The following is a 23,153-nucleotide window of genomic DNA, read 5'->3' as shown; positions in this document are numbered from 1 at the left end:
AAGTATTTGCAAACACGTAACATGCTCTGCAGGGATTTTGACCCCACGATACTCGCTTGACAAATAGCTGTGTGTGTGTTAATTGTCAGCTGTAATCATGGAAATGTACTTTGTTGTTTGTTGCATATTATCAAACTAAAACGGACATTTCCAAAGACACGCATGCCTTCAAGGCATCGAATTGCTGCATGCAGTAATCGTTTCATTACTACACAGAGTGGGGATTTTCGGTGACGTTTGGACCGTTTGTTCCCGATCAAAATGCAAAGCAGATGCCAGGTTCGTTGAGCGGTACTCAAACGGCTGCCAACGCTGGAACATTCTCGGGCCCGGTGGGGTGGTTTGTTGGGCTCCTTTGGGGAAATGACAGCGAGGAGCGGAGGCGGCTTGTAAATTCGTTGTGGGCGTTTGCCTGGATACAAAGGCTGTTGTGATGTCATTCAAAGCGCTCAAGACATCGCACACTGCTCACTGAGGGCTGAATTTCGGGCATGTTTGTTTGCTCTGTTCAGGAATTGCAGTGACTTTGAATTTCATTTCAGTCCCCTGAACCTCGAGTTATTTTCGATTGCCTCTCAACGGCCCTCAACATGGCGGCTGCAAGCCTGAGGCTCACATCTTACGGCGCTAACAGCTAACAGGTTAAAGTGCTAACAGAGCTAACAGGGTTTACATTAAGGGGTAACATGAGAGTAGTTTCATTGCTCACACAGAATTAACGTTAGCTCACATCTTACGGCGCTAACTGGTCAAATGTCAATGGTGAAAGTGCTAACAGGGTTTACATTAAGGGGTAACGCGAGAGTAGTTTCATTGCTCACACAGAACTAGAACAACTTATCTCCGGGGGAAGACTTTATTCCACTATGACTTAACAAAGCAAATACTTCTTTACTGCTTTATTGATGTTCCGAATCCTCAGCTCTTTTTAAACTACCGGAACGATGGCAGTTCTTCAGAAGTCCTCTCTGATGATATGCCATCTCCTCTGCACCACAAACACAGTTCTTTTCAGTCGGCCCACACGTCAGTCAGATCAACAATGACTCTTTTGTGGGGGGTGAAAAGTTCTGCTCGGCCTTTAGAAAAGCTCTGTTTCACAGCGGAGCTGATTAGCTCACAGGTTGTTTGGGTCATGGCTGTGCCATGTATGGTGTGGCTCATGGGGCTGTGGTGGAAAATAGAGGACTTTCGTCACAAGAAAGCAGCATCTTCTTTAAATAAACATTATAGGAGCCATTAGTGTGAGATTTCACACATTGGCACTCCCCTTCCACACAGATAAAAGTCATTCTTCATACGAGTAATTTCCCAAACAGTGAGTCGCCAAATATATTATTGTGGGTCGCCAAATAAATTTTGAAATTGTTCCATATATTTGTTTCCAGGCACATGAGTCCAGTCTCATATTCAAGATTCACATCCGCGGTAAAGCTTGGGTCCACATGAGGGAGCATCAATGTTCGAGTTATTGTCGCCTACGTGAATCAAATGTGAAAGAGTAGATTGCATTAATGTTGTTCTACTGATGAGAGGAAATGAAAAGTATGTAGGCGTGTTGCATCTATTTGGTCTTCTTTTTTTTCAAATAGGGTTTGTTTCTTTGAAACGGCCGGTTTATCTATTCAAGAGACAACGCTGTGAATTGACTGTCAATTTTACAAGAGGCTCCCCAAAAAATATTTAGTAAAACGTAACACAATAGATGTTTTCACATAATTAGAGCAAGAAAGCTTGTGCCTTGAATGTAAGTAAAGCTTGTTTGCATTATTACAAAACTAAAACCCACAGGTTTGACAGGTACTCTGAGCTACTTTCTTTGAGATGAGGGGGATGGACAAGCCATCAAAAACTCTCCAGCTGAGGGAAATAAAAAGCCCTGAGGGGTAGAGCTTTGTGAGAGCGATTTTCGAGGGAAAAGTAAGATGCATCAAAGAAAAGAGATGAAACCAACCCCTATACACCCCGTTTCTGACCTACATAGAGAGCTCTGAAAACTTGTGTACCAAACGCGCCAATGAGTGAAGGGTTGTTTCACAGCTCCTCACATCCAGTCCTGGCCAGTCATTCACAGAGTTCCATGTTTGACCGACCGGGGTCGCCTATATCAACAGACAATGGCAGAGAGCAGCAGCTGGTGGCCACTGAATAGACAGCGTTGGAAAATCCAACAGAAAGTCAGAAGAGCTTCGCTACTTAAGGCCCCCTTTTTTTTCCTTAGCGCGGAACCAGCCGACCGCTGACAACAACAAACCGTGCCATGCGGGGACGCCGCCTGCCCCGGGCGCCACATCGTTCTGCAGCTTCCCCCCCAAGGACGTCCTATCAAGGGATATGTACCAATGTGTGACTCGGCCACGTAAGGAACCCTTGCAGGCGGAATATGTCTTTCTTTGGCTGTCAGCGTGCGACCTGAGCGGGAGGCCGGTTGCTGATATTTGTGGACTTCAGGGCTCCGCTTAAACGTAGCGTCACACAGCGCCTTTTGCATTGTATACCACAAACGTTATGGATATGTAAAATGTCACTTGAAATGAATTTCGGCCATTGATCTCTGTCATGTCACAGTCGACCAGAGATCTGCCCTTCATGTGCCCTCTGCTGTGGAAGGCAGATCCAGTGGTGCCCGTCCACAGCAGTCCGCAGTGACCTCCACGTGCTCACAGATGACAAAAGAAAAAAATGCTTCCAGGGTCATTCCAACACGACTTATATAAATTCATAATGTGATCACCTGGTGTTCATACTGACATTTCTCTCCATAATTACAAAAACAATTCGTATTTAATGTTTGAAAATGGCTCAAAGCACAATCTACTGTTCTGAATCAGCTCTAATCTTGCAAGGCCAATTCTGAAATGAAGTTAACCGTTTGTGACTAATCTACATCGTGAAATAAATGATTGTTAACGGCCTGTAATCAGGCCACGCATCCGTATCCTCCACAGCACAGACCTGTTCTCTCCCGTCCATGGACTTGAAGATGAGCTCATCAGTACATCTGGTGAAACCGTGTAAAGGACTGATTATCTGGCGATGGCACTGCTCCTTCCCACGACGTGACAAGAGTGGTTTTGATTTGGATTCATTTTATGTGTCATTTAGCAGCTGATTTAGCCAGCGCGCTAACATTACCTTGCAAAAACTAACCAGGATTTCACACGGGCGTACAGTAGTGGGTATGCGGATGTGATTGTTGTCTGGATAACAGTAAAGCAATCAAATGCATGCCATATGGCTATATTTAAAGATATTATAGCCATCATACATCTGTGGAGCTTTTGTCACCTGTATCGCCCACTTCACTCTTTGAAGAGAAAGAGTAAATCCCGGGACACAAAGTGAACGCTGAATCGGAGTCCTATGTGCAGTGTCCACCAACCATTGTTGCAAAATGCGTTGTATACAGTCGTTTGGTTGTCATTAAGGTACCTCGCGTTGTTGCATTACTGCTATGATTGGCTAATCCATCACGGGTTGAAGGCTGGGACACAAACTTATGTAGGGGGGGGGGGTATGTTTGATTGCTGCTGCCGTATTTCTGGACAGCCCGTAGAAATGAATAAAAAGTTACTCAAATGCCTTCAGGGGTTTCTTGATTAGGTCCTCGTTGGTCACCTCACATTTCCACTGCAACCACCAACGATAGATATCTACAGTGTATGCACATTCTGCGCTGTGTACTCTTTGGAATGGTCCAGATTAAACTAACAGAAGGAGACGTAGTCTGGTCTGTTCAGTGTCAAGGTAATCCATTAATAGCTGTAGATGTTTATTCAAGGATAGCTAACGGGAAAGGCTAAATGCTAACGGGGCTTACTTTTAACGAAACCAGTTTGCATGCTGTGAACCAGCTCATGCTGTAAAAAATTGTGTTTGTTGCCCAAGAATATGGAGTGGATGATGACTAAGTTTAAAAGCCGCAACAGATAGTTAAACAGGCCCGGGCCGGTACACGCCGGGGGCCTCTCTGACTCACAGTTATTCCTGGAGAATCTCTCACTTGATTCAGCTTCTCCCGAAACTGAAGAACTGCTTGGTTGTCCCCATGACAACCGTAGTCACTTTTACGTGTGTCTGTGGAATTCTCCTTTTGTGTATTTGAGTGCAATGATGCTTTTTGTTCCTGCTGCGTCTGTCCGTGTTGCATGTCTGGCAGATGTTCTGCTTGTGCACATTATAAATAGTTAACGACCAAACTGTAAGCATATAAATCATTTTAATACTTATATTTCCCACTCAAAAACCAAACATTCCAGGATGGGGTTTCTTTTGACTGCTGAGGAGACATGTGCACCCAGATGTGGCTACACCCGTATCACCACGAGAACAACAATCCGGGTGTGATCTTCACTCGCCCAGACCTGAAATGTCTGACGAAAAACAGCCTCCTTGTAGTCAGCGTTTTGCGGGCGTGCGACTATTGTGTTCCCACAGCCGGTTGTTGTCTTGGCATCGGTGGTTGTGTTTGTCTGATGTACAGCGTCAGGAAGCGAGACCTCCTGTTGCTCTTCTGTTCTGACGAAAGTCACTGCTGCTGCTTTCATTATGGAGGTAAACTCTCAAATGACGTTATTCAAGAACTGTTTCGGTTTTGATTATTCATCATCAAACCAGTTGAGTTCAGTTGCTTTGGTCTTGAAATAAAAGTTTGATTGACAGAAGCTGTCACAGGTTGGTGAGGAGTTGGTGGTTGTTGGGTTTACTAAGTGTGACGCAGTTTGGGCCCAATGGGAAAACGAGTACCCCCAAAACCAAAGCAGGTTGTACCCGCAGCCAAATCAACCACTTTTAGGATCGACGTTGGCCGTCCAAATACTGAGGGTCGTCCTCCTCCAGCTAGTTAATTATTAAACAATCCCAAAGGGACGTACTCAGTGTGTAATGCAATACACCTTCTGAACATTTGGCGGGCGTGTCACCACTATCAAGTGACTGATTGTGCATTCACAGAACCGCGACCTTGTATGTGTTTATTTGACTCGGTTAGTGCGGGTTTTTCATGGGTGAATGTGTGGCGAAAGGGAAAGGGTTCCCATTGAAAGGGAAGCCTTTGTGGGAAGGCCATGCATGCACGGATTGTTAATGTCGGTTCCGAGCGCTAGACTGTGAGTAAGGAGACAATCTGGTACAGTGAGGAGAAGGAGTTCCTTCATAATAAAGGGGCAGTGGGGGGTAGAGGGGGGGGCACATCCGGCAAGTGAGGCAGAAACAGCGCCCCAGCTTAAAATGCAAATGACTCGGTCAGAGGTCGCGCAGCTTCCCCCTCACCCCTCTTCTCCCCGCCGCCCCTCTCCATTCTGCTCAGGGTACAAGGCAGCGTGAAATCCATCCTGGGAGGGGCTATTGCACTCCGGGGTAAAAGCAACCGTCAAACTGGAGCGGGGCGTGGGCCGGGGAATCCCTTTCATTAGCCCCCAGGCCGTGGGAGCGCTGTGCCGAAAGGAACGGGCCGGGTCGCCCGACCGCCGGCTCATCCTTTGCTGGTGTCAGTCTCCTCCCCGGCAATGATGCTATCATAACAAGGCCTCTCTCTCCGAGGCCGGCTCGGGTTTAATCGTCCGTGGTGGCGCGTGCTCTGCCAAAGAAAGAAGGGCCAAAAGGGGGTATCAGCCGGTCCCGTCCTCACCTCCTCCACCACCTCCATCTCCTCCACCACGTGCCCTTGTCCTCCCTGCTGCTCCCTAGAGCTATCGGACTGAGACGGAGAGGCACGGACCAGCACCCCCCACCCCCCCGCCGAACGCCCTCCATCAGTGGACAAAGCTGCTGCCTTTGCAACACGCAAGCCCAGCTGAGAGTGAGAGGAGAGGAGGGAGAGAGAGGAGGGACAGAAGGAAGCGAGGAAAGCGGGAAAGTGTTTAGAGGGACAACAAATATTCACGCCTCTCACCTCCTCGTCTTCAGCGGCGGGTCCCTCCTGGAAGCTTCAGGCGCCTCTCTGGTGACCCTTTAATCCTGTCCAGTCATGTTTGCAGGTTCCTTCGAGGGCTGCAAGTGGTTGGAATCAGATTGGAATTTCTCCTCTGCTATTTACTTTCCCACAACTTCTTCCCTGCGCCGCTCTGGATGAGGCAACTCCCTCAGCTCCCTCCCCTTTCTCTCGCTCTCCTTCTGCTTTTGTGTCCCTCCCTCTGTCTCCCCTTTCTTTTTAGATGGGTCCTTTGGCCCCATTCAGCCCCTCCGGTCTCATTCTGTCCTTTCTTTGGTTGTTCTCCCTCCTCCCACTCTCCAGACCCCCGCTGCTGCTCACACAGCAGCACGAAGCAGGGGGAGGGCGGAGCGCACGCAGCTGGCCAATGGCAGCGGGAGGAAGTCGAGCACGCGGCCAATAGAAAACCTCAGGGGGCGTGTTTGAACCAATCAGGGGAGTGAGTCAGAACAAGGGGGCTGGACCAAAAGAATTAGGGGCGGTGGTGTCTCGGAGCACTTCCGTGTGGGATTGAGGTTGGATGTCTTGCTGTTGTGTTTTCTCATTCTTCACAGATCTTTTGACAAGATAAGTCGATAAACCAAATAATTTGGAGCAGTACATGCAACACATTTGATTAAACCTATTAAAAAAAATACTTACTATGCCAGCTTACATTAATGTACATTAATGTACTTTACCTGAACCATAACCACTACCATCCTAACCCAAGTCTGCATGGTAATGATTGTATTGTGGGAACATAAACATTTTCCCCCTTTGGAATGACCTGAAAAAACAAAAATGTATCACATGCCACAATATTATAAGATGAAAAGGAAGTGTTTTCATTTGTTTCATTCATTTTACAAATATTATTTTACATAAAATTATATCATAATATTGAAGTAATGTTTTTTTTAATGTATTTGAAAAAACCACTAATGTCAACTCTTAAATGGAATCTCAGCTTCAGTAAAATAAATGAAATTAATAAATGTAGAAGTAGCAGACATCAGTTTAACTGTTATTGTGTAGCTTTATTAACCTTTAAACAAACCCTCTTGTATCAAACTTTTTTTTTTGTTGAAGGTTAATTTCTTCGTGAATTATTTAGTTACACAGCAGCTTCCTCAGACCTTCTGTTTATTTTTAATGTACTTTGATGTACAATGTATGTCGGAGAGAGCAGGCTAACGTTACCTGGAACAAAGGGGAGGTCCTGTGTTGTGGTGGGAGAAACTGTATTTTTTTCAGTCTTCATAGTTTCTGGATGCTCTGTGAATGGCCCCCGTTTGCTATTTCTGTCCCTCATTACATCGGGGATTCTATTTCGGCCTCTTAATCACATTTACAACCCTGCCGGCGTGTGCAGTTTGTGACAAGGTCACGCGGTACCGAGCCTCTTCGTCGGTGTGCGGAGACGACCACACGTCGTTACCGTTGTCCAGAAGATTTATTAAAACACATTGAACAAATACACAGAATACAAATAAAAAGATGACAATTCACTTTTGTTTTTTCATTCAAATGCTATACAGCACAAATATGGGAACCATGAACACTGCTTGGAGCTGGTTGTCTGTAAATGCTAGTTCCACTACCGCCCCCCCTTCCCCCCCAAAGTGAACCGTCAAACGCTTCACATGCTTCGCATTCGCTGCAGCAAAGGTGCCTTTTCTCAGGGTCTTTTGTAGCTTTTGAAGCCATGTTAATAAGCATGTACATACATTGTTAACATATTTATAATATTAGACTGAAGCCTTTTTTTTCTAACAGACATTACATTCATACTGACTTCAGTTTGATTGCATTTCATTGGAGTTTTGTGTTTTCAACGTCGTCATTCATCTTTTTTCCCCCCCAGTTGGATACTTAAATCTCTATGAGACGTATCTCTGGGGAAAAAAAAAAAAAATCTTTCAAGTATTTACATGTTTCTGAGGTTCTATCTGTCGAGCCACCACGTGGCGGTCAATCGATGGCGTGAACGTTGACGCGATGGACGAAGCAGCACTGATAAACACTAACAGAAGAGCGCAAAAAAAGCTCATGGGATGCACTTCACGGTCGGTTTGATGGCTGCTCTTAAAAACTTGTCCCATAAAGTTAAAGCGCGTCGTCGGAGGGTTTTGCAGGAGAGGGCACCTCGGAACAACCGTTTGAAGTTTGCAAAAGGAGAGTAAGAAAATACGCTCGCCAACTCTGTACATCACTGCCTCTTCGGCTTTATGACATTATCGTCACCCCGACAAATAAGTGCTGGAGCGACACAAACAGGTAATGCCCCTCGTCTTTGGAGAAAACAAAAAGATAATCATGGGCACTTTTAGTCCAAACATTCGATCAATGCCTTCATATAAAAGGAAATACAGTAAGCTTCAATTTATAAAAGACCGTTTCACGTGGTGCACTGCCACTTTAGCACAAAGTAGTGGTGGAATGGACAAGATGTGCGGCTCTACTATGCGTAAAGTGTCTCCACCCCATTAAAGCGTACGCTCTCAGCGCTGGTCCTCTGGAGCGGAGATGCAGAGAACATTCCCACAGCTGTGGAGTCAAATATTCCTACTGAATCGTCCCCTTAAATCCTCACCGAGGGACCGAATACGTCATAGTTTTACTTCAACGCAAAGAGAAGCGAACAAAAAGCTCATTTCGCGACAACAACTAGAATTAAAGTGACCCGTGTTCAGCAATGTTCCTATTCAGTTCCAACGTCCCTGGGACGTAAGAGTAGGAAAAGAGCCCCCCCCCCACTGAGAACATCAGAGCCCTGTTCTTAGCGCAGTCACTACGAACATTCAAATATAATAACAATCACAGATATTCTACCGTACACAGAAATACTCCTCGGAAATGCATTTAATAATGGAGGGGGGGGGCGGGTCTCTGCAAGCCGGGCCTCTGATTCCCTCCATCCAAGTTATTTCAATATTAGCAGCAGTCTCTGAGTATATACAGCACAAGAAGCCGGCCGCTCACAGGTCGCTGCAGCTGCAGGTTATTTTCTCAAACTGGCGAGTGGGCGGCGGCCTTCAGAGGATTCACGCCGTGTACAGCTACTGCATACAGGAGACTAGATTTCAATGCTTTCAAATCAATATTTTATCCACTGGTTACTACATGAATGACGAAAACAAATACTCAGTTAAAGTAGCAATATTGGCCCTCAGGAAAAAAAAAAACAGGAAAACAATCTCCCATCCAACCATGAGTGCGGGCGCCCTCGGCTCCAGCGGGTCACAGTGCACAGCGTCCGGGCACGATGGAAAGAGTCAGAGCACAAGACACCTTCCCGAGATCGGAATGAGGCCCGATCAAGGGCACCCGGAGCTCATCGTCGTGCCAACCAGCTGGAGTTTCGCCTCGAAGCGCGAGGCCGAGAACGAGAGTCCCCTTCGCTCTTGCCCGTCCCGGTCGTCCAGCAGCGAAAAGCAAACACCTACTGAGAGACTCCGATTGGACCCTCGAGAGAGATAAAAGTGCAATCGTTAAGATGGACACATCTGCATTAATCAAAAAGTCAGGGGGGAGGGGGGGAGGGTGCAGGAGAAAGCCCCCTCCCTATTGGGGGCTTTGTGACCTCGGGTCAGTTTTACAGAGCTGGCCTAGTCCTCAATGCAGATGACATCACTAGGTTTGCCCGACTTGAGGTCAGGCGTGCTCACGTCTCTCAAGCAGTCCAGTGACTTCTTGTCCAGATGGCTTGAAGGGGGCGGGGGGCCGTTAGAGGACACTGAAGAGGGGACATATTGATGTGAGAATTATGGAACATAAAATGTTTTGATTCAGTGGTTTTTCAGGCAGAACAAGCACATTAACTTCAGAATCTTATTGGAAAACAAAACTGAAAGTGAGCATACCCAAAACGTCTGCAAACCCTCATTGTGTATGCAACTAAGGTAAGTAAGATAGGTCAAAGTCGAATAAGGACGTCGGTCTGTTAGCTGTGATAGATAGGACAGTTTGGAAGAGAAAACAAAGGAAGTGGAGTTATTACTCAAATAAGTTTGGCTCACCAGGGGGGGTCGTTCAAAACATGTCTGAATGCTGGTGTTTCACCACCTATCTGGCTTCTGCGTGGGCCGATGAGATAAATAACTGTGTTTGAGGTGGTTCCAGATTCATTGCAAATAGAAACGATCAAAACATGGCGACAAGTTGTAACAAACCAGAATGATGCTTTAATCTCATCGCGCCTCACATTTATGCAATTTATCTCAGTTGTGTGCAACTCACGAAAGGTCCTAAATTCAGTTAAATCACCTGACAGCTTCATTTCAACTAGCAAATCGTATCATTTAACAGCAGCTCTGACTACGTCCTGGTGTGAAGGGTGGTGCTTACCGCTGACGTAGGGTCCCAGAGGCATCTGGCTGTAGTTGACCATGGGCTGACCGCCCGGTCCTCTGAATCCTCCAGCAAAGCTGCTGCTGTACATCTGGGAGCAGCCAAACCCCCCCTGGCTAAAAGGCTGAGAATCAAACACAATAATAATGAGGATAATAAATAGTAGGAAGATCTTTGCTTCTTCTATCAAACATTTAGTGTTCATCCTACGGCAGTAAAGTAAGCACACCCCTTCCCCCCACTCCCAAAAAAGAGAAAATCAGACTGTTTCCGTGGTAACAAGAACGGTTGGCACAGCAACAGGGGGGGGAGGAGGATAAAAAAACGACCAAAACGCGCTGCAGCGCTGAAAACATCTCCTGCATAACGGAGAATAAAAGAGCCGGGGTGAAGTCAGGAGAACAGGTGCAGGGACGATGAAAGTAATGAGACAATCCAACCCCCCCCCCCCCCTCATCTCTCCCTCCCCCCTCATCTCTCCCTCCCCCGGGGCCGACGCACGGCGCGAGTAAACAACTTAGGGGAGACTCTCATCATTCCACCAGGGGAAACTCTTCCGTGGGAGAGTCGGAGTCTCTGCAGGTTTTCTTTTGGGTTTTTTTGAAGGAATAATGCGGCTGCCGGCTCGTAACCACAGAGCGCTTCGAAAGTCTTTGTGCCGTGGAGCCTTTCATTTTCCAGCACTCACTCGGCCTTCAGCCGGGCTTCCTCGCCAGCTCCCAGCGCACAGCGGTGCCCAGCCAAGTCCAAACCACCAGGGAGAGAGAGAGCCCTGTGATTCTGAGCCGGACCAGCAAACCCGCTTCGCAAACTAAAGAGCGGCTCGCGTTTTGATGAGATCTGGTCAGACTCGGCCTCTGACGCCACGTCGACCTCGCCGACCTCACCTGCTGCGGCGGGGGCTCGCTCCCTCGGCTGGTGAGGCGGCTCAGGATGCTCCTCTCGGACATCTGCAGGCGGGCCGACACTGGCGGGATCCTGGACAGCATGTTGGGCAGTCGGGTCACGTCAGCTTTCATGTCGCTCAGAAGTTCCTCCAGCTGGTTCAGCACTGCAAGAGGACAGAAATAAGGAAAACGTGTACTCTCATGTGATCCAAGTGTAAATAACCTCAAATCAATACCAAAAACGGAAGTTAATGGTGTGATCCAGAGCCTGAAATGAACAACTGCCATAAAATGTTTCACTAACAGATGATCAATAATCCTACTGGTCGTGTGAACATGTTTTGCGGGTGAATCAAAGGAACACAAAGTGAAGCCACTGCGTCAGAGACATTGTGCGATGACTCCTTTCGCCCTCCGCTTACCGTCGGGATCCATAGAACTGTTTTCAATGGATCTCGCGTTTTAATTTCACTTTTGAAACATCCGGAAAAGCCTTTTCATTACATATTCACGTTCTGTGTGAGAGTGCGTGACAGAAATAACGGTTTGAAATAACTAAATTGCCACTTAATTGCGCACACAAAAGTGCCCCCGGCGGGTAAAGACCTTGAGGATGAAAATAAATGATGAGTTAAAAGATAAATAAATTCCCTTCTCTCATTAGAAAATGATTCAAATGGTCTCTGTGCACCAGGAGTTGTTTTACTTGTTTAATTTAATGATTTAGCTACAACGTGGAAACTTGATCATTAACATTCATAAAGTGTTTTACAGTTATTCTTTTTACTGTATTGATATTTTTCCAAATGAAGCATCATATGAGTGGAACCAATGGAAAGAAATGTTTCTTAACCAAGGATCCCTTTTCTCCCCCAGTGCACCGGCCTTTGCCAGGCGACATTGTGACGATGACAGACCTTTGTGCAGCACGGCGTTGGCGGGTTTGTTCCCGGCCAGCGACTCCTTGGACAGGTGCTGGTGGGACTCTGCCAGACATTCCACCTCGGCGAAGCGAGTGTTGAGGGCCATGGCCGGGTGGCCGGGGTCCTGCGTCATATTCAAGTACGCCGCCCGCCTCAACTGCTCCTCGATCACCAGCGCCTGCTCCAACAGCTACAGACACGGGGGGGGCGGGGGGGGGTGATGCAATTTCAGAGACGGTGTTTCAATTTGCATTTAGATAAAAACAAATCCTTTAATCCTTGAATTATTTCAGCCTTCAGTGGTTATTTTTAATTATGAAGACGTGGGATTGCCTTGAAGCGCCGGGCCAGGAACTTGTTCTTCATCTCCAGGTAGTTGCCCTTGTGGATCTCCGTCTTGAAGGGCTCATTCAGGATGGCGTAGCGCGGGTCGTTCTGGATGTCCTGCCAGCGAGCGTAGCCGTGTCTGAGGTGGATTCAAGGTCAACGGAAAGCAACGGGATTTTTGCATTTCCGCTCCCAGTTTATAAATATCTAGTCTTTTGCCCGCGTCCCCGTCCCCCCCTCCCTCCCCGGCCTAAGTCACTACATCACTGTGCCAGATGCTTATGTTCTCGTACACTGTTGAAGGATACGTTACGATACCCGCTAAAAGCCAGTAGTCGTGGCGACGATGCCAGATGTCGTGCATCTTTCCAGAAGACAGCGCCGCTCGCTCCTCCGTTTGCCAGAGGGTGTGCAGCTCTGTGGGCGAAAAGACTCGGTTACAACAAATGCCAGAAGACGAAAAAACAAAAAGCAGAAGAAGAGAAGAAAGGATCAGATTCACAACACAAACAAGGTTCATGACGCGACACAGCTGTTTCACTGTGGCACCGGAGATAAAGAACCTTTGACACTTCTAATAGACTACCGTCTATTATTCATTTTTAAAATGGGGAGTCTCTCTGCATTACATCACATCTTTTTTTTTTTTTGGTCCGATGATTAAAGTCAGTCTCATTCTTACCTGTAAAACCTCCGTCAGCGATATTAAACATGAACTTGGCTTTGTATCCATTTTTGTCCTCCTTCCTGCTCTCGTCCGTCTCGTCCAAAGGGTCCTTGTCTCCATTCAAACGACCCTCTAATGCGTCGTCACTCTTCAGATCGTCTGCAACAGCGCAGTGAAGGACCTCAGACCACCGCGTGGAAGTAGAGTCGACGAAATGGACCACGACTCTTTGCTTAGTAAAATAAAGTTTACCTGGCTTATTTTCCTTGTCTTCAGTCTTTGCCAGAGACGATTCAGTCTCTCCCTTCTCCGAGGGCCTCTCCGTGTCTTTGACGGGCTCCGCTGCGGACAGAAATAGACTCTATTAAAGAAAGTACGACCTGGTGTAGCGTTGAGCAGAAGACACGCGGCGGCGCCCCACTGACGTCTAGGCGAGGCGCGACCGGGCGTCGGCTCTTTGGAGGCGGCAGGCGGCTCCGTCTTCGCGGCGGGCGACTCGCCTCCGTCCCTCTCGTCCGCGGCCTTCTCCTCCGGGCCGGCTTTGCTCTCCTCGCTGTCGGGTGCTTTCTCAGGGACGGACGGCGGCTCCGCGCTGGACGACTTTCCGGAGGCAGAAACAGACAAGGCAACGGGAGAAGAGACGGGGACGTTAAAAGGTGTTTGTCAGATGCGTCTCCTGAGGACGGCGCGGTGGGCCCGCCGGAGGACGGGTAAGACGATAAAGGGCAACAGATCGACAGTGATGGATTGCGTGAGACAACAGAGGACTCACTTCCTGCTCGGAGAGTTTCTTGCTATCTTGCTCTGCGGAGTCCTTGTCCTCAGTGGTCCCCAGGAGACACTCAGTCTTCTCTGCGGTCCAGAAAAGAACAACTCAAACTTGTTTATTCCAGCAAAACCCTTTTGCTGAACATGACGTTCGCTCGGATAAAAAGAAACCCTGATCAGCGTGGACCCGGTGCTCTGACCTGGTGGGACGGGTGTCCCGGGCTGTGTGGCGACCGGGCTGGCAGGCACAGGGGTGTTGGGGTCAGAAGACAAACTCTCAGTCAGTTTCTTCAGCTCCATGCCGATGGGAATCAGATCTGGGGAACTCAGCTTGCCATTAACGTGCTCAAACTCTTGAACCTTCAAAAAAAAGAAAAGGGATTGGTTCAACTGTGAGGAGGAAATTTGTCCGAATAAATGTTAATTAAAAACATGAATGCATACTAATAGAGGAGATGTATTGAACCATATTCATCTTACTCAGCAGCAGGAATGTGACCGTAATGTTTTCAATACAAAAGAAAGTAAAGGAACGGATTCTACGACAAATAACTAACAATAATTCATCATTAGGAAACACGCAGAGCTACAGTTGATGTTTGACCCATTTAGAGAAAAACTACAGACATTTCATAATGAATGACGGAAGTAGGCTTTTTTTGTTTTGTTTTTTTTCTTCTGTTGGACAGTGTGGCAAAAGTCTCCCTGCGACCAATTCACACAAAAGATTTGCTCAATTATTTACCAGACAAATTTGGTGAATCACTAAAAACTCAGGCTCAACCTCCTCTCTCTAATCTCGGCGTCTGGAGGACGTCTTTGGTCGAATCACCTTTTTCCTGACGAGGGACATGACGCCGATCCTGGTGAGGACATGCTGACGAGACAGTCCCTCGCGTGGGACTCCGTCGGCGAAGGTCTCTGCTCCGTCCGCCCCCGGCTCACATAGATGCCTCATGAACAGGGACACGTAGGCCCTGGTGGAAAAGGAGACAAACGGCGAACGCTACGTGTGACCAGGGGGATTCCTCGCTGGTTACGACCGCTCACGCCAGCCGGACAGTTTACGCCGCAATTCCATTGTAACTGAATTTGTTCTTATTTTGCAAACAAACCAAAATCTAGAGCTCCACGTGAACAGCTGCTTTAATGCACCAAGCACCACTCACAATATCTAGTTCTGCAATATCCGGCTCTGTTGCTTTCTAAAGTGAAGTAACCCTGAAACTGGGAAGGGCAAAAACCTTTACCAACTTTATATGAGCATTCTGGAGCTTTGCCCTGGGCTAACCAATTAAATGTGAGGAGCAAATGAAATAGCCCAGAGCTGCCTCTTCACCGGATGACGGGCAGCCCTTGACTTAAAAAATATGCTTTGTGAAAAGAGAACAAATAACCTTTTCAGTATATTCTCACCTGAACTCACGCTCACTCTTCCCTCTCAGGTCTCTGACCAGCCAATGCGAGTTGAAAGCGTCCTGAGGAGGCATTCCCCAGCGCATGATGGCGTTGAGGAAGGCCTTCCTCTGGCGGGCGTTGAACCCCAGGACCTTGTGAAGAGAAGAAACAGCTTCAGACGGACAATAGCGTGAAGTACAGGGGGTGCTGCTGAACCACCTGGTGCAACACAGCACGGAAATGCCCATCCCATTCCATTCCGTCCCATCCCAACCCGTCCAATCCCATCCCGTCCCATCCCAACCCGTCCAATCCCATCCCGTCCCATCCCATTCCATCACATCCCAACCCATCCCATCCCATCCCGTTCCAACCCATCCCAACCCATCCCATCCCATTCCGTCCCATCCCAACCCATCCCGTCACATCCCATTCCATCCCATCCCAACCCAACCCATTCCATCCAAACCCATCCCGTCCCATCACATCCCAACCCATCCCATCCCATCCCGTTCCAACCCATCCCAACCCATCCCATCCCATCCCATTCCGTCCCATCCCAACCCAACCCGTCACATCCCATTCCATCCCATCCCAACCCAACCCATTCCATCCAAACCCATCCCGTCCCATCGCAACCCAACCCATCCCAACCCATTGCGTCCCATCCCATACCATCCCATCCCATCTCATCCCAACCCAACCCGTCCCATCCCAACCCATTCCATGCCGTCCCAACCCAACCCATCCCAACCCAACCCAACCCATTCCATCCCGACCCATCCCGTCCCATCCCATTCCCTCCCATCCCATCCCAACCCATCGCGTCCCATCCCATTCCATCCCATCCCATCCCAACCCATCGCGTCCCATCTCATCCCATCCCAACCCAACCCGTCCCATCTCAACCCATTCCATGCCGTCCCAACCCAACCCAACCCATCCCAACCCATCGCGTCCCATCCCATTCCATCCCATCCAATCTTATCGCCTCCCCTCGTGTCGCGCAGCCAAACGCAGCATTTAACCTCTGTGTTTGTACCTCAATACTGCCCCCGACTCGTGCCAGCAAGGGCGGCAGGGGTTTGTCTTTCTCATTCTTCATCTGCCTACGAGACTGTCTGCGTCCACCTGCGAAGCAAACCCTGCGTTGTTACACGGACCTCTCTCCAGTGCACGTCGCAGTAGAGAGGAATCAATACCGAGTCGTGGTGTTTTATCTTTAATGCATTTTTTGTTTTTGAGTTAATTTTTTTGCCGCCTACCTTCAGGCCGCTCCTCGAAATCTTCGTCCTCGTCCTCGGACCCCACGGAGTACTCCGACTGATTGTCTGAAAGATCATCCTGCCACTCTGAGCAACACATCACAGACAAACAGTACATTGCGATCGCTTCTGTCGGTGGCCACCTGGGGGCGCCGTGGCACTGCAGGTTACCACAGACCACTACAGCATGGCACGCACGCGCCTCACCGCTTTGGGAGGTGAGGTGAGAGTGGACCACTCTGCAGTCACTTTAGACTCAGAGGGGGTGTGATGGGCTTTGAAATCTGGACTCTTGGAAGTCAAACTACAGGACGTATGTTGCTGCAATAGATTAGTTGAACGATAAAAAAAAGAATTGCTTTGAAACCTACTAAAAGCTGTATAAGTGCGTGATACACCATGGAGCTCTAGGCCAGTACAACACACTCTGTGGTAGATTTAATGGAGGTCAATAGAACTTATTGAGACTAAGAACCCCAAAAGGATTTAATTCCTGTGCAGTTCCCGCCTGGACTGATTCACCCAGATCATTAAATTAACTCAAGAATGAAGCCAGGCGTGTGTGTGTGTGTGTGAGTGGCTTTGTTGTGTTATTGAATTGATTGTGTTGTTAAGTTAAGAGTTCAGAGTCGAACATACAGCATAACAAGAGCTGTTGACCTGCATTGAAGCCGGCAGAGAGGATCCAGTGTTATCTGAACCAAGCACACTATCAAAATAAGTGTCCTGTTTGCATGAAATAGTGACATAAACATGCATTGTTTCTGATCACTGTCACTCTGGTCGAATAAAGATGTCTATGAGAATAACACTTCTCACTTGATTTATTCATTTATTCATTATTTATAGTCTCAATCGTAAAATAGATCATAAAGCAGGTCGTGCTTTGGGGCGGGGCTACCTGTTGATTGACAGGTGCCAGCCGGCGTTCGGCCTGTGTTTTAGACCTTAACCCTTTCACAATGCGTGTTCCATGCGTTGAGGTCAAGTGAAGCGCTAAAAAGGGCGAGTCCTGAGGGGACCTACCTTGGTCCTCCTGGGTCGTGTCGTTGTAGTTGACCTGCTTCCGGATGCGTTTGCCCTTGCCGAGGTTGCGGGCCAGATCCTCCTGCTGCTGCTCGTAGTGGTGCCGGAGGAGCTTCTCCCAGTAGTCCGGGTCCACGTTCTCCTCCTGCTTGATGATCTCCCGCTCCGGCTCTTCCTGCACGCGGACACAAAAGAGGAAAATGTCGACCTTTGGTCCGATGTCTCTAACTGAGGACACCGGATCCATCGTGGTGATCAGCTTTTCTGAAGACGTATGAAATGGTCATTCTTTGCTTATCTGGGCAAGAATAAATTCCCCCGTCTCTCAGTATTTTCCCAAATGCCTTTGAGAATATGTAAATAAAACATAATATATAAATATAAATAAATAAAACCTCTGAGTTTGGTCATTAAAGACAAACAGTTATTTTGTTACTTCGACTGCATTCGACTTCCCGCAGTTTCTCTCCAGGCCTTCCAAACACTAAACATGCATCATTAAACATTGAACAACATGTTTATTCTTTACTCATCCAATGATCTCTTTCACAGTCGTCCCTCTTTACAAAAGCAAACCCGACCTTCGGTCCTGTGAAGCAGAATCATACATCTCCGTTCCCGAGCGCTCGGGCGGGTTTTTTCATCCTCACCTCTCCGTCCTCTTCTTTCACCACGTACTGAGCCACCTTGAAGGAGCTCAGGTACTCGTTCATGTTCTGGATCTCGGTGTCTTCGGTGGCGTCCTGGCTGCGGTCCAGCAGCTTGGAGATGGCGTCGTCGTCATAGTGAATCACGTTGCCCTCCTCCCCCTCCTTGTTGTCACCTGTTGAAGAGAAGCTCTTACGTTCAGATCATGAAACTGCTGATTCTATTTCATATCCAAAGCTAATTTAGCACAAACTACGGCTGAACTTTTGCCCTTTTTGGCCTCGACTACCGTAGTTTTTCCTAACTCAACGCAATAACAAATGCTGCGGTCGTCTTGACCCCAGACGGTCAGTGCAGTGATGTCATAGCGGTGTGTTAAGTACCCATGGCCCGCGCCGCCTCCATCTCATCTTTGAAAAGCTCCTCAGTGCCGAACTTGAGGATGTCATCCAGCTCTTGTTTGGACATGGAGCCGGTTTTGGAGCCGAGGCCGGGCCGCACCACCAGGTGGGTCAGCATCATCTTCCTCTTGGCCACCTGAGTGATTCGCTCCTCCACCGAGCCCCGCGTCACGAAGCGGTAGATCATCACCTTCCTGTTTTGGCCGATACGATGGGCTCTGCTAAAAGCCTGCGAGAATGGAAAGAACCACCAAAACCATCCAGACGGCTGCTGAACAACGGAGTGTCCAGCGCATCAATCAAAATGCAACATTTGCTTGTATGGTAAACAAGGCAGAACGCAAAGGGTCCGTTGGGAAGTCTCGTACTTGGATGTCGTTGTGGGGATTCCAGTCGGAGTCGTAGATGACGACAGTGTCGGCGCTCGCCAGGTTGATGCCGAGACCTCCGGCCCGTGTGGACAGCAGGAAGCAGAACTGCTGAGCGCCCGGTGCTGCAGCGGACGGAAACAAAAACTAATCGCTGGGCCGGTGCGTTTGAGAGGGAGCGAAAGCCGTGTAGCAGAAGAAGAAGAAGAAGAAGAACAGGAGTCCCTGGATGGACCAACTCACCGTTGAAGCGGTCAATGGCCTCCTGCCTGAGGCCTCCAGTGATGCCTCCATCAATACGTTCGTATTTATAACCCTCGAACTCCAGGAAATCTTCAAGCAGATCCAGCATCTTTGTCATCTAAAACATATAAGGCTTTTATTGTTGCGGTTAAAACAAAATGTGAAAGAACAATGTGATCTTTGTTTGGAGAGCAGCTAACAACTGAGAATCCATTTAAGGATAAACCAGTGAACGCTGTGCCTTCCAGCCCAGACACAACATTTATTCGACTGCTACCTGAGAGAAAATGAGGACTCTGTGTCCTTCGTCCTTGAGCTTCTTCAGCATTTTCTGAAGCAGCGTGAGTTTTCCTGAGGACTTCACCAATTGGTTTCCATCATACGAGCCGTTGGCTTGCACAGGGGCTTCCTGCAAAGATCCAAAATAATAAATCTATCAATCCAGCCAACCACTGGAAAGATATATGAATACTTTTGTCAAATAAATAGAAATAATGGTCTTTCGGCCGTCATGTTTCACACACAGGTTGTTGCGTTTCAACTTCATCAGGCAACATTTATGGAGTTAGAATATTAAACTGTGCTTCACCACGGCAGCCACTGGGAACAGGTAGGGATGGTTGCAGCACTTCTTCAGGTCCATCATAATGTTGAGCAGGGACACTTGGTTACCTCCACCTTTGGAGTTCAGAGCCTCAAAATTCCGCGTCAAAATAAACTTGTAATATTTCCTGCAGGTCAGAAGTCAGGTGGAAGCAGGATAATTAAGCCTTTGTGTGAGGAACACGCATGGTTTAATGGAAATAACTACTAAAAAGCTGATGTAGATCAGACAAAAACCTCCATCTTTCCTTCAGTGCTTACTTCTGCATGGGGCTGAGCTCCACTCTGACGATCAGCTCTGTCTTTGAAGGCATGTTCTTGAAGACATCCACTTTGAGCCTCCTGAGCATGTGAGGGCCGAGCAGGTCGTGGAGCTTTTTGATCTGGTCCTCCTTCGAGATGTCAGCGAACTCCTCCAGGAAGCCTTCGAGGTTACTGCGCAAGGAACAATTAAAAGGCCGGCTTTAAAGAAAACGTTTTCTCATTTATATTTGTGCACAAAATTCGAGGATCCATTTGATGCAGACGTGAAGACGACTGAAGGCGGACGTACTTAAAGCGCTCTGGGGTGAGGAAGTTAAGCAGGTGGAACAGCTCTTCCAAATTGTTCTGAAGAGGAGTCCCAGTGAGCAGCAGCTTGTAGTAGATCTTGTACCCGTTTAGGATTCTAAAAAACTGGACAGGACACATTGTGCGAGATAAAACACAATCGTCCTCAAATAAGAATGTGTCGCTGGTGACATCCATGCTCAACGTCAGCTCAACGTCAGTGCCAGACACACTTTTTTGTTGTTTCTTGTACCTTTGACTGGTTGTTCTTCAGTCTGTGGGCCTCGTCAACCACCAGGCAGGCCCATGTGATGGAGCCCAGGATGGCTTGATCTATGGTGATCAGCTCGTAGGACGTCAGCAGCACGTGGAACTTGATGGGCGTGTCTTTCTGCAAAGGAATGAACGGCAACAAAATCCATCTCACTGTGAGCATCTCACTTTTTTTTTCTTTTAGACGCGGCGCCATGTGGGGGAGGAAACTTCTTCTGCTGCAATGTTCAGGCAAAGGTATGCCTGGAAGTCATTGCTAATCCTCATGCTAAGCTGCACGAGGCAGTAAAGACCTTCTTGCACATGTCAATGTTATTGGTTGATATCAAAAACGGGCCACGGATTTATTTTTCGTTCCCCCAGAAATAGCAAACAAGCCAACGGACAGGAGGCTGGACGCCGCCGCGCCAGCACCACGGACAGCGGCGGAGGTTTGTCACGGTCGGGGGGTCATGTGCTCAAACCTGTCAGATAAAGGATCAATGAGTCAGGCAGACGAGGCCAATATATTCAACTGGACAACCCTCTGCTACCGGCGGATGGTTAGCGGTCTACAAGGGGAGTTAGTCAGGACCGCTGTGAAGGTCTCTTTAGAAAAGAAAGGAAATCTTTTATAACATAAAACATAACATAAAAAGAACGTCATTTGTTTTTTCTGTTTATGCATCTTGTCGATCTATTCAATGTGAGAAGGGCCTGTGGGTCGAATGCGCCGCACTTCATCGCATTGGAAAGCGCGTTCAAACAGTGGCCCGTGTGACGCGGCAGCGCGAGGTACCTTCATGCGGAACACCTTGCGTCCTGTTTTCACGGCGCTGTCCTCGAAGGTGAACTCGTTCTCCCTGATGATCGCCCGGCTGTCCTTGTCTCCGGTGTACGTCACCACGTGGAAATCCGGAGCCCACAGCTCAAATTCCCTCTCCCAGTTGATGATGGTGGAGAGCGGCGCGCTCACCAGGTAGGGGCCCTTAGAATGACCCTGAGGGAGAAAGGGGGAGGGGAAACATCTGCGCTGCAGGTTCAATCCTTTACTTCTTTAAACTTGTTGTCCTCTGGCTCTTTATTACCATGAGAATCCACTCAGAGAGCCAAAATGTCATCATCGCTTTGTAACGAGGGAGTTTAAAAAAAGGTGACCCTCACCTCCTTGTACAGCGAGTAGAGGAACACGATGGTCTGCACCGTCTTCCCGAGGCCCATTTCGTCGGCCAGGATGGTGTCTGTGCCCTGAGCCCAGGAGAACCTCAACCAGTTCAGGCCTTCCAGCTGGTATGGGTGCAGCGTTCCCCCCGTGGCGTTGATGTACCACGGCTGGTGCTCAAACTTGATGGTTGGCTGCGCAGTAAAGGAGTTGCATTTAGGCCAATAGGTGTTCTACAAGAAGACCGTACGCATTAGAACAAGAGCATATCCCAACTTACATCTATGATGGGGGCATCAGGAGGGACCTCCCTCTTTTGGTGGTCCTCTTTGAGTTTCTTTCCTTTCTTCACCACCAGGGGGCGTTGGTCCTCCCCTACTATTTGCTCCCTGGCAAATAATTGCAGCAACGCGATGAGCAAGGCGGGTCATCAGACGGTAACAAAGATAGAAGGCAGCCGCATGTCCCTCTAATAAAGAAGACGTGAGATCACGTCCATGCAGCTCACCAACCTGTGGTCCCAGTAAGTGGCTTTATGAGTGTCGTACTCCGGGACGTCAAAGTCATCCACCTCCCAGGTGCACTGGTCGTAGGGCAGGTCTCTCCACTTGATCAGGTAATGCACATCGCCATCCTTATCAAAACTGCACGGAGGAACACACGCGGAGAGAAAAAACAAGTAGGAAAACTTTCAGTTTCCTTTCAGTTTCGACGGTGAATGTAGACAAACAAATGCCTCGTTGGGTGGTCTCCTGCCCCCGTGCCCACATGTACCGAGAATCATTGGGGGCCAGTTTCTGACATCCAGAGGGTCCCTGCGGTCCCTTTTATACCTCGACTCTTACCTTCAATTATATAGTATATCTCATTTATTTGGGATTGTCCCGTAAAATGAATAAACATATGAGTGACATTAACATCTGAAAAACGTAATGAAGGTACTTTTAAACCTCCAGCCTCTCCCATATTCCGAAATCTCCATCTTTAATGTGTTCTTACACGTAACAGCAAGATGAAACCAAGTAAGAGCCAGCAAACCTTTCCAGTTGGTCATATGGTGATAGATAGATAGATAGATAGATAGAGAGCGCGTGCGTAACCACCTGTGGTTGATTATCCGGTGCATGACCATCCACTCCGGTTTGATGCCGTAGCGGTAGAAGCGCTCCTCCATCGCGGCGTACTGGGGATCCTTGCTCTTCCGCTTCTCGTTGTTGAGCTCCTCCTCGCCGGAGCCGTAGTCGAAGGGCGGCGGTTCGTCCATGTCGTTCTTGCGCTGGTAGTTGCGGTACATCACCGTGTGGTACAGCTCCAGCTGCGCGGCAAACAGACGGGACAAAACCATCGATGCGGCTCAGCAGGCAAAGAGGGTTTTTCTGCCGAGACGGCATCATATCACCTA

General features: G+C 48.3%; 2 protein-coding genes across 7 annotated transcripts in view; both read right to left on the bottom strand.

The window, feature by feature from the left end:
• Window positions 1-6,245, bottom strand: part of arhgef10la (Rho guanine nucleotide exchange factor (GEF) 10-like a) — a 72,561-nt gene extending 66,316 nt beyond the window's left edge. For 3 of the 4 annotated variants that reach the window (XM_078092801.1, XM_078092800.1, XM_078092803.1), the window contains exon 1: window positions 5,894-6,245. The gene's annotated coding sequence lies outside the window, so the exon portion shown is untranslated. The remainder of the gene's footprint in view (window positions 1-5,893) is intronic. The other variant, XM_078092802.1, reaches the window with a different exon arrangement.
• A 1,103-nt stretch (window positions 6,246-7,348) lies between these two features.
• The window catches only part of chd5 (chromodomain helicase DNA binding protein 5), a 29,447-nt gene continuing 13,642 nt past the window's right edge, over window positions 7,349-23,153 (bottom strand). For 2 of the 3 annotated variants that reach the window (XM_040204318.2, XM_078092792.1), the window contains exons 11-40: window positions 22,855-23,066; window positions 22,264-22,395; window positions 22,032-22,140; window positions 21,754-21,945; window positions 21,389-21,589; window positions 20,591-20,728; window positions 20,342-20,463; window positions 20,050-20,223; window positions 19,775-19,916; window positions 19,463-19,594; window positions 19,186-19,303; window positions 18,943-19,067; window positions 18,557-18,803; window positions 18,176-18,348; window positions 17,526-17,700; window positions 16,500-16,586; window positions 16,277-16,365; window positions 15,253-15,386; window positions 14,669-14,813; window positions 14,037-14,196; window positions 13,841-13,920; window positions 13,494-13,668; window positions 13,321-13,410; window positions 13,084-13,227; window positions 12,710-12,818; window positions 12,408-12,540; window positions 12,069-12,264; window positions 11,152-11,315; window positions 10,262-10,388; window positions 7,349-9,650 (exon numbers count right to left, since the gene is read on the bottom strand). In XM_040204318.2, the coding sequence (XP_040060252.2) occupies window positions 9,523-9,650; window positions 10,262-10,388; window positions 11,152-11,315; window positions 12,069-12,264; window positions 12,408-12,540; window positions 12,710-12,818; window positions 13,084-13,227; window positions 13,321-13,410; window positions 13,494-13,668; window positions 13,841-13,920; window positions 14,037-14,196; window positions 14,669-14,813; window positions 15,253-15,386; window positions 16,277-16,365; window positions 16,500-16,586; window positions 17,526-17,700; window positions 18,176-18,348; window positions 18,557-18,803; window positions 18,943-19,067; window positions 19,186-19,303; window positions 19,463-19,594; window positions 19,775-19,916; window positions 20,050-20,223; window positions 20,342-20,463; window positions 20,591-20,728; window positions 21,389-21,589; window positions 21,754-21,945; window positions 22,032-22,140; window positions 22,264-22,395; window positions 22,855-23,066 (4,353 nt within the window). In that variant the 3' untranslated portion in view covers window positions 7,349-9,522. The remainder of the gene's footprint in view (window positions 9,651-10,261; window positions 10,389-11,151; window positions 11,316-12,068; window positions 12,265-12,407; window positions 12,541-12,709; window positions 12,819-13,083; window positions 13,228-13,320; window positions 13,411-13,493; window positions 13,669-13,840; window positions 13,921-14,036; window positions 14,197-14,668; window positions 14,814-15,252; window positions 15,387-16,276; window positions 16,366-16,499; window positions 16,587-17,525; window positions 17,701-18,175; window positions 18,349-18,556; window positions 18,804-18,942; window positions 19,068-19,185; window positions 19,304-19,462; window positions 19,595-19,774; window positions 19,917-20,049; window positions 20,224-20,341; window positions 20,464-20,590; window positions 20,729-21,388; window positions 21,590-21,753; window positions 21,946-22,031; window positions 22,141-22,263; window positions 22,396-22,854; window positions 23,067-23,153) is intronic. The other variant, XM_040204320.2, reaches the window with a different exon arrangement.

This window comes from Gasterosteus aculeatus, chromosome 17 (genome assembly GCF_964276395.1).
Source record: "Gasterosteus aculeatus chromosome 17, fGasAcu3.hap1.1, whole genome shotgun sequence".
Classification (NCBI taxonomy): domain Eukaryota; kingdom Metazoa; phylum Chordata; class Actinopteri; order Perciformes; family Gasterosteidae; genus Gasterosteus; species Gasterosteus aculeatus.
This window is presented reverse-complemented; position numbering and strand designations above follow the sequence as displayed.